The 10,765-nt window shown below is 34.7% G+C and overlaps 2 protein-coding genes across 2 annotated transcripts; both read left to right on the top strand.

The window, feature by feature from the left end:
- Positions 1 to 7,535: 7,535 nt before the first annotated feature.
- LOC114744559 (cyclin-D1-1-like) lies at positions 7,536 to 8,500 on the top strand. Its single transcript, XM_028932735.1, has 3 exons — positions 7,536 to 7,898; positions 8,001 to 8,087; positions 8,177 to 8,500. Exons 1-3 carry the CDS (start codon positions 7,650 to 7,652, stop codon positions 8,498 to 8,500), a joined length of 660 nt encoding a protein of 219 aa, XP_028788568.1. The 5' UTR covers positions 7,536 to 7,649.
- A 50-nt stretch (positions 8,501 to 8,550) lies between these two features.
- LOC114744558 (cyclin-D1-1-like) lies at positions 8,551 to 9,548 on the top strand (the record flags this gene model as incomplete). The annotated part of the gene is made up of 2 exons (XM_028932734.1): positions 8,551 to 8,691; positions 9,056 to 9,548. Coding segments are annotated over 2 exons (375 nt in total), but the record flags the coding sequence as incomplete, so codon positions are not given.
- Between the last annotated feature and the right edge of the window lie 1,217 nt (positions 9,549 to 10,765).

Genomic DNA, 10,765 nt, shown 5'->3' with positions numbered 1-10,765 from the left:
GCTTTTGACGAGAGGCCTCTTCGGCTTTTATAGCTGCTCTTGCTCTGCTGTGAGGCTGACTCCCCGATGTGGGGCTATTTCTAGTCGTGGACTGCCCGAAGTTTTCTTTCACAGTAGAACGAAACGCCCAGTAATTAAAGGGGTGTTTGGATACCCTAAAAAGTCCTTCTCAGAAGCACTTTTCTGTAAATCAAGATAAACTCCTCTACATATTTACCTCGTAAACTGTAAAATCACTTCTGAAATCATGGTTTGGTTTCTATTCAAACACCCTCTAAAACTTATCGGCTGCCCATTGAATTTTAAGTCGTATAATGCTTAATTCATTAGGAAAGTTATAATAAGATCTCACCCAAAACAATTAAATATAAAAATATTTTTTTAAATTATTAAATTATTTTGAAATTCTAAGAGATCTTATTGTAAGAGATTTTATTTATTTAATTACCAAATTACTCTTATTTTCTTTAAATATGCATTGATTATGAAGAATCTGAAGTAAAAGTGAATGAGTCAATCTTATTGAACTACAAGCTTACAGTATATACAGCCAGTAATGAAAGGAACATAGGAGTTTGTCGCTAGATATTTGACCAAATAGGATCATCCAGTTAAAGCTAGTTAAGACATACACGTGGCTTTCTATTGTGAAACTGATGGTTATAACTAACTCTAATATTGACAGCTAAGCTAATACACTTGACAGCTAATATACAATTAATTCTAATATTAACAACTGAAAGAGTCGTCATTAGTAACTTAAATTATAATGATTAGTATTCTAATGAAGTGTGCGCAGATTTGAAGGCTAGAGCTCCCATCAGAACAAACATAGTTGCAAGAGGTGCCTTCCGGACTCAAAGAACTTCACTTGTCTGATTTGTTTGTTACACCTGTGCTTATACAAATTACCTATGATAATTAACTATTACCATCTCCTTTCGCCTAAAGAAGTGTAATTCTATGCAATTGCATAGGGTATTGCTTGTTTATTTTAACTGTGACTCCATTACAAAATAATTTATTCTCTTTTAACTGTTTATTTTATACATATTTAAAAAAATCTTAACTTTTTTCAATGCCCGGGTAATTAAAAAAATTATTTATGACATGCTAGAGGCTTTCCAAATAATAAAACGATACCAAAACAAAGTGATGCATTGTTCATTTTTAATTGAAGTAATTGCGTAGCAATTCTTTTTTTTTTGCCATCATTGCACAGCAATGATTACACATTTACGAGGGAACCTGCTAGATCTAGTTTGGTTAAAAACCGCGCAGAAACTATAACAGAAAATGGTCCCGTCAATTACACTCACAAATAAATTTTTCCATGTGAGTAATTTAGTTTAGCGGCTTCTGATAAATCTTTTATTATATACTCTTATGTTCTTTAATAGATGATCTAATTATTGAGTTGATATTGATCCTAAAGATAATACCTATTTTTCATATTTTTCAGTTTTTTTTAAATTATCATTATGGATACTCCCTCAACTATAATCAAATAGAATAGGGAGAAACGATATTAAAAAAGATGATTACACTATTTTAGAAAAATATGTTTTTTTATAATTAACTAACTTAATTAACTTTTTTAATCTAATTAAATGAGTTAAATAGATCTTATATTAATAATCGGAGAAGTATTATATAATGATGATCGATGTCATTATAGATTATGTGACAACAGTAAGATGGCTTTACCCTGGCCCCAAAAAAAAAGGTAGTTTTAAAAAAATAAAAAATTTTAGGTAGTAACCTACAATTAAGACTCCATCAATACAATATATGAAAAAGGTAAGCTTTACTCTTTTTTTTTAAAGTAGTAATATGGTTTATTTTGAATTGTACGTAAATACAGGAAAGCTATCCTAGTTTGGTTGAGGAACAATGATTAAAGTCGTTCAGCAGGGTTGGAAGCTAACTTGGGACCTAACAGAACACCGAACCTGCAGGGCAGTGGGCCTTTTAATAGCAATGCCAATAGGTCATCTATTCATAATAATTAAAAAAAAATTGGAGCAAAAAGAAATAATAATCAAACAATTAAACAATATTAGAAAAACAAGAAAAATATTTTGTGCGTTGAACGAACGCACTTGACGGAGTCCATAATTTGCATAAGGTAATTGGTGACTTCTTAGAAGCACGCATCCAGCATACAGCAACAACATAGAGCAGCACAACTGCACCAAAATTGCAAATATAATCATGGTACATCAAATAGTCGGTGGATTGAAAAGTAACTTTAATTATAGAAGCATGTTTGTTAACAGAAGTGGAGTAAAGAAAGCCTAATTGTGAAATATTTTTATAGTACTATCCTCGGTCTTAATTATAAGACTTCATTTGCAGCCTTTACAAATAAGATACAAATTAGGTCTTATAATGAGGACATGAGATAATAATATTTAGTAGTTAATACCCTAGAAGCTGATTGGAAGATTGAATTTAAGCCATGTTTGTCATCACTTTTAAAATCACTTATAAAGATATTTTATATATATCGAGAAAAAATTTATTTCACATATTTATATCATATTTCGTAAATTATAATTAAAAAACTGCTTATAAGTTATTCTAATTGAGTTCTTAAATATAAATTTATAAAATCTCAGTCTACATGTCTCCCTTAAAGCCCAATGAATAATGACACCAAAAGCCTCCTTAACTTCAAAAATAATAAATAGTAATGCTTAACCATCATAAATGTTTTTAAGAAATTAGCATTGTTTGTGGGAAGATTTAAATTATTTTAAAACTTTAAGATTCTGCATATATGTAAAATGAAATCAAAATCAAAGAATAAATAAAAAGGAGTACGACTTTGAGAAAACAATGTCGAAAAAATAAATTATGGAACTGAAAAATGACGAAATCACTATCCCTAATCAACCGAGAAGAGAGGGAAAAGCAAAAGGTACGCAGCAAAATGCAGCCAAGAAAACACGAATACCACGCCTAACAACGCGGGAACCCTGCCCCGCGCGACACAGAGGAATCACCGGTGGTGACCGGATCGCACTGAATCACAAAGAACACAGAGAACGACAGGGAAGACAAGAAGAAGAAGGACTTACCATCCTGTCAAGCAATCGTCGGCGGAATCTTTTTTCGGTGGCGGGGGTTGTTGAGCGTATTGAGGTCCATAGTACGGCGGTGGATATCCTTGGCCGGCAGGATACGGCGGGGGAGGATATCCTTGGGGCGGATATCCCTGAGGAGGATATCCCTGCTGCGGATACCCCTGCGGCGGATATCCCTGCGATGGATATCCCTGCGGCGGATATCCTGGCGGTGGATATCCAGGCGATGAGTGCCCCGGCTGAGGATAACTGTCCTTCGAAACTGTCTCCAACGGTGGATACCCTGCAGATTCAGACAATTCAAAATCACAGTGAGATTATAAATTCCTATAATGTTGACATCGTCGTCGATAATCACGAGCCTATAAAGACGATGATCAAATGCACGAAGAGAAAGTGAAGGATGAGGACCTTGCGGTGGTGGAACTCCAACGGGTTGCTGCTGGTGCTGGTTGTGATCGGTCATCCTGTGTTGTTTGAGAAGAGCAAGATCAAAAATATTAGGTGGATAGGCTATTCTCTGGTTTTACGGACTCAAGGAGAGAAACCTATACTCGATTGGAGGAAGATGAAGGCTTCGATCGTGATTTGATCCCGCGCAAGAACTGATGACAGTTTTCTCGCTCTTTCGTGAACAATGTTATCCTTTCGCAATGGATTGGCTTCTTTACAATCTCTAGAGCAACAAACTCGATGAAATTTTGCTTCACATGATTAACGTAACTTTTTAGTTGAAATGCATAAATATAGTATCACTGAAAATTTCGTAGGCTAAAATAAGCAAAAAAAAATCTCATTTATTGTTTTCAAAACGGTGGAGAAGAGTTTTTCATATTAGCATTGAAGAAAAAAATGCAGGAATAAAATTAAATAAAATAAGGACAGGTTCTAATTCTTCCAAAATGAGACGCACACATTGACTTGCTCCTCTGTGTCTGACTGGTTTGGCTAAAACGTTTCTCTGCTTCACAATTATTACACTTCAAATTATGTCACTGTCCGCGTGACATCCACTTTTAATCATAGTCATTAACAGACGTTATTTAGATTTGACCAAAAAGAAAAACGTTTCTAGGATTTTTTTTTTAACAATTTAACAATTTGTTATTACTCCTACAGTATACTTGTTTTGTTTCAAAATTTATTATCACATGTGCGGCTTCACGATGATTTGGCATTAATCAGTCCAGCACACGGAGGGTTGGGCTAAGAGTTGGGGAGAAAAAGGAACCAGAAAATCGAGGAGCATTAATTATGATGCACTCCAGCTGGCTTTCTAAATTTTAGATATAAAATTAATTGATGATGATTATTTTATTTACAGAGGGATTTAACTCATTCATACTTGTATGAAATTCCGGTGCTTATATAAAATTTATAATCATTGCGAACGCAGTTTTTACCAGACAAGCTATTAGTTTTGTGGTTAGAGTCTCTAACGAAGATTTGGAAAATGTGGTATATGAATCTGATAGTAAAGAACCTGTGTCTTGTGTAAACAAGAATGTCATAGCTATTCGATAGTTTCTTATTAAAAGGAAACTGATCGGGACCATTATATTATTTATTTATTAAAGTATAGTTATCTTTCTATTAAAGATAATCCGATTCGAGGTATTATTGGGCACTAAATGTGAACACCTTTTTCAGTAGGGATTTGAACTTTGGTTTGTTATGTTGTGAGGGACTAGCTCTTTCTGTTATACCAAACTTTTATTGGTGGGCTATTATATTATTTAATATTATTTAGATTCTTAGAAAAGTCAACTTGATTACTAACTGGCTTACCAGTGCTCTTTTAAAGAAATGTGTCCTTCTGATTGGATTCTATGCCGAATACCTTCTTCTTTAGAATCTCAAATAGGGATGCTAATCATAAAGTCTTGTGTGAAGAAGTTGGCTAGGGTTTGTTCCTGTTGTTTTTCTCTGATTTGAAGATTTTTTTTTCATACTTTGTGTGTTGTTTCACAGGTTAGTATAATTTTTATTCTTTCAAGTTTATTTTTATTTTGATTTTAGTTTCTCAGGTTTAAAATCATAGGATTTAGTCCTTCAAGTTTATTTTCATTTAAAGTATTGCTTCGTATAATTTAATAAAAAATTGAATTATTTTACCTTTAAAAGAATTAAAACTTATGATTTAAAATTTAAAAAATCAAAACTAAAATAAAAATAAACTTGAAAAATAAAAAATCATGTTAACCTGATTTTATTCTTAAGGATAATTTTTCTCATGGGAATCTTAAAAAAAAAGAAAAGAAAAGGGCTTCGATATATAGTATTTCTTTCAATATTTACAGAGATGTTCACCTAAGGCAAGACTCTACATTTATGATTATCTATCAATTGACCAACCCGTAAAACGAACATATAGCCTCTCAGGTTGTTATTCTGATCACTTTTCCAGTTTTTAAAGCAGTGTTTTTGTCAATTAAAAAGAAAGAATTTATAAATTTTCAAGTTTCAACAAATACAGTTGGCCAAACAAACAAGAAAAGTTCCAAAAAACACATGATTTTCATGTATTTATTCTGTTTATTGTAAATTCATAAATAATGGGGGCACAAATTCTTCGGTTGGGTTACTTAAAATCGCGAAAAAAACACTCGACACACAGACAAGGGGAATCAAGAAATCTCTGACTTTTCATGAAAACATCACTTTTGTTAGAGTACTGATTGCAAAATTTTGTTGGCTATAAATGAAGTTTTGTAATTAGAACCGACAATACATAATTACATGTTTCCGTTTTAAAACCCAGTTGAAATAAAAATAAAATGCTGTTCTTAAATGTAAAACTTAGTATATAATGGGAGAGAATTGCATGTAAGAACCAAAATTAGTACTCCTCCGGTCCTTATTATAAGACCCCATTTGACTTTTTATTTGGTCCTAAATATAAGACCCCAATCCATTTGTCTCTTATATTTATGTATTTTTTCCAAGATAATCCTTCTAATAATGATAGTTTTAGCCAATATACTTAATTAGCAAGGATATTTTAGGAATGACAACACTTATTTATTATAAATAACCAACTTAACTTACTTCCTTAATCTCCTCAAATAAGTCAATTGGATCTTATAATTAGGACCGGAGGAGTAATAATTAACAGGATTCATGATGTAGAATAGAAGCAATTGATCTTTTAGTCCTCATACAATTATTAGTGAGACAAAAGCAGCATGCTCCATGTGAACAGTTAATGAGAACTATACAAGGACTATTGCATACATCTCGCCATTGTTAAATAATGATTTGAAGCAATAATTCACAAGTTAACTATGTACAATAGAAACAATTGAAAACAAGGAGCATGATTTAACACGAAAGTACGATAATAACAAAAGAATTGTCCTCACTAGTCATACTTCGAAATCATCCAATTATACCTTGCAATTTTTGTCTTGCCACGCTTACAATCTAATCCCTCTGTTTATTCTTACAAGAAAGACCCACCACAACCTGTTTTTGTTTATAAAAGTATACTTAGATGATGTCTCAATTTTTCTTGTTAATTTCCTATCTTGACTCGCTCATTCTGCATTATTTCTTTCCTGATTTATGCACACTCTTCAACCGCCACATTTTTGTTCTCTCACACAATTCTTTTTACTTTAATACACTTCCGATCCTTAATATAAGACCTATTTAACTAATTTGATTATATCGAGAAAGCTAGGTAAATTAGTTAATTATAAGAAAGGTGACACGTTTTTCATAAAATACTATAATCATCTTTCTTAATACCTCTTCTTCTTCTACTTAATTATAGTTAAGAAAATATCTATAAAGGTAATTTAGAGAAAATTGATAAATATGAGAGGTAAGTCTTATATTTAGGACCAAAATCAACTCAACAATTAAGTCATATATTAAGAACCGAAGGAGTATTTTTTTTTACTCTGTCCTATACTTTTTTCTCTTCTTATTAATAAAAATTTTTGTGAGAAAAAATAACAATTTTTACATATTTATCGTCCATAATTAATTTTAACAATTTTTTTATCAACATGATATTGTTTTTTTATAAAATATTTTACACTTTATCGGCAAAAAGAATATTTTACAATTTAGAATTTGGCCTTTAACTTTTCAGAATACTTATAATTTTAAAGACCTTTTAGCATATGGTACTTCTCTCGTCGTTTGACGTAATTGTCCCATTACAATTTATTGGCAAAAAGAAATATGTCCCATAATAAAAATATGAAAGTATGAGAAATAATCCATCAAATAGCGACGGAGAAATCACCACCTCACATCTCATTAGCATTAATACGCTTGCTCCCCTTTAGCCTCCCACTTTCGCTTCTCTCTTTTCCCCTGTCTCGTCCCTGCTTCCCGACTCCTCCCTCCTCATTTCTCAAGCTCTGTAACTCACCCGCAGAAGCAAAACAGACAAACGAAGCACGCCGTACAAAAATCTTCTATCCAGCTTTTAAACAATGTCAAGCCCAGGATCTTGATTCCCAGCCATGACCAAACCAAACGCAGCGCCATCATTGCTGTTGGGAGTTGTGACCGGACTTTCGTACTCTTTCACCATCCACCTACACAATGTCTTGCTCGCCGGCCGCCGGTGACTTGCTGTGCGGTGAGGTTGCCGATGAAGTTGTCTACGGTGAAAACCAAAGGACGTCGCCGCCGTACTTGCAGCCGTATTCACCTCCTTCAGACGACGCAACCATCGGCGGACTCATCGACGTCGAGGCACAGCACATGCCCGACCCAGATTACCTGCGGCGGTGCCGTTTTCGTTTAATCGACGTAACCGCTCGCCAAGACTCCATCAACTGGATCTTGAAGGTCCGCATCAACACGCCTGACGCGCCAGTTACATAACGTATTTGAACAGTTGTTTGTTGGATTTTCTGATTTGATTTGTCTGTCGATCTGTGGAAAATGCAGGTTCGCGCACACTACGAGTTTCGTCCGGTAACGGCGTTCCTCTCAGTCAACTACCTCGATCGTTTTCTGTCTTGCTCTCCACTTCCGGTACCTCCCATGCGAAGAAAATCGAGGTTCTTCCAGAAAATATCAGATTTCCCGGGGAAATATCTGACGTGATTTCTTGTTATTCGCAGCGACAAAGTCAGTGGGAGTATCATCTGCTATCAGTGGCATGCTTGTCTTTAGCGGCGAAAATGGAGGAACCTGAAGTGCCTCTGTTACTGGACCTTCAATTAGTGGATCCCAGATTTGTATTCGAACCCAAAACGATTCAAAGAATGGAGCTGTGTCTCATGACCAAGCTAAGCTGGAGATTACGCTCCATAACACCCTTCGATTATCTCCATTACTTCATCTCTAAGCTCTCTTGCGACCCGCAACCCGATTCCATAGCCCGGCTCTTCTCCGCTGCTTCCAATCTCATCCTCAGCACTGCCCTCGGTACCACATATACCTGACTCCACTTAACGGTTTTCTCAATGGATCCCTGTATTTGTGATTTATCTAACTCACTACTCCGATCTCTGTGAATAACATTACAGTTATTGATTTCTTGGGTTTTGCGCCGTCGGCCATAGCGGCCGCTGCGGTTCTCTGTTCAGCTGGCCAGGGCCAATCGCCGCCGTTCTTCCATGATGGAGTAAACAAAGTACCCGCATACTCCTTAGTCGTGAATATAAATTATTCATAATCTTGTTTTACCCTTTCACAGGTTATTTCTGTGCTATAATAAATCTTACGTCTTTAATAATTCGAATAGGTAAATTATTGGATCAGAACGGGGAACGTAATTACTAAACGTGTTTGTGACCTTGAAAATGACTTTTGCATTATAACGTCAAATGATTCCAGCTGCATTGTGTATAACGCAGATTAAGGGCTGAGTATTTTTTGGGTTCCCGAAAAGAAAAGAAAATGGAAGAAAGTGAGAAGCATGGAAAGGAGTGTGCGTGTGTGGGTGACAAAATTTGGTGTCTTTATTTATTGAAAGAAACTTTCTTCTTCGGGGACAGGAAATGGTGAGAAGCTGTCACCAACTAATGGAGGATTACGTGGTGGACACGTGTCCCTATGCTGGCTATAAATGCCCCGGAGCCGAGCCGGAGCGGCCTTCGAGTCCAGTGGGAGTGCTCGACGCTGTTAGTTCATGCGGCAGCTGCGAAACTCGCTCGGAGAACCCAGCGTCAACCAGCGAAGCCGAGCCGCTCAACAAGCGGGCGCGATCCCCTGATCCTGCCGGGGAATAGACCTCCTCTGCAGTATCCTCATTATTCATCATCACCATATGAATTCGCCTCTGTTTTTTAGTTGTCCTTTCCTTTTAATATCTGTTGTCAGCAAGAGAGAGAGGTTACTTGTAGTTTTTATTTCTGTCAATGTCCTCTTTCTGTTAGAATCAACGGTGATGGTTTTGAGGGGCCTCGATTCGGATGGAGTTAAGGTAATCTTGATTATTTGTGACATTTAGTTAATACATTAATTAATTATTATCTTTTTTCTTGGTGACATATTGTCGTTTACTTTTTCAACCATGTTACAATTACCCTTGGCCGAAAAATTGCAGGGAATTTTATAATACGGATGAATCAAAAATTATATTAACATAATAATAATATGATTAATATAATTTTTTATTTTTAAATTTTTTATCATTTTGTTAATTTTGATTTTTAAATTCTAAATATTTTTTATTTAAAATATTTGTCTTATAATTTAATAAAAACATAAAAGAACCAAAACTCATAATTAAAATTTAAAAGATTAAAAGTAAAATAAAAACAAATTTAAAAAATAAAAAATTATATTAACCCATAATAATAAGTAGTAGTAGGATTTAATGCTGAAACTTCAAAGGCTCTTTAGTTGTGTTTTATACTACGTGTTTAATTATAAGATTTTACTTATAGTTTATAAATAAAATTTTATAATTATTCAGTAAAAACATTTGAGATGTTCTGAAAAAGTACGCGACCGAATGGACCAGTGGGGAAGAGCCACGTGTCCGACAAGGAGTGCTGTAAGTGGCCAATGTAAATAAAATCTCGGCAAATAAAAAGCTGGCACTTTGTCTTTCGTGGCTCGTGGGTGACTTTATTAGTTTATTGTACGCATTACCAGAAATAGACACTAGGGTGAGGACTTTGTTAGTTTGTTGGGCTAAAGGAAGCTCCAGGTGGAAGGATAAAAGCGTAAAATCCCTGGGGAGCAAACGACGGCCGTGTGGTGCCTCTCCTCTCCCGATACCAGAGATCGGGGGTAGGAGCGTGACGTGGGGGGGTGATGAGGGAATGCCACGTCAGGAATACGAAATGGGGTGGATGGAAGGAAGGAAAGGCGTTTTGGAGGGAAAGAATCGGAGCCATCCAGGTGTAAGGGTGAGAAGAATGGGGGAAGTAAAAGATATGATTTGACGAACGACGAGTGAAAGGTCTAATCAAAAGAAGGAGCATGTACGGACGAAACAGACAAAAAGAAGGGGGCAATACCGTAATATTTTTAATACAAAACTAATAAATATAAGGAGAATAATTATAAAAAAAAATCAAAATTACAAATTTTCAATCAAATAGACAATTTTATTTAGTATTGACAAATTTAAATTTATAAATAAAAATAATTTTTATGGATATTTTTTATTTGGTATTTTCAAAATTTCAACTTTTTTTTTGTTATTGTCCTATAAATATATGTATATTGATTTTATAATATTAAATATTGTAAAA

This window comes from Neltuma alba, unplaced genomic scaffold (genome assembly GCF_004799145.2).
Source record: "Neltuma alba isolate B1F8T4 unplaced genomic scaffold, ASM479914v2 tig00004379_pilon, whole genome shotgun sequence".
Classification (NCBI taxonomy): domain Eukaryota; kingdom Viridiplantae; phylum Streptophyta; class Magnoliopsida; order Fabales; family Fabaceae; genus Neltuma; species Neltuma alba.
The sequence above is the reverse complement of the archived record's forward strand: the minus strand, read 5'-3'. Positions and strand labels throughout refer to the sequence as shown.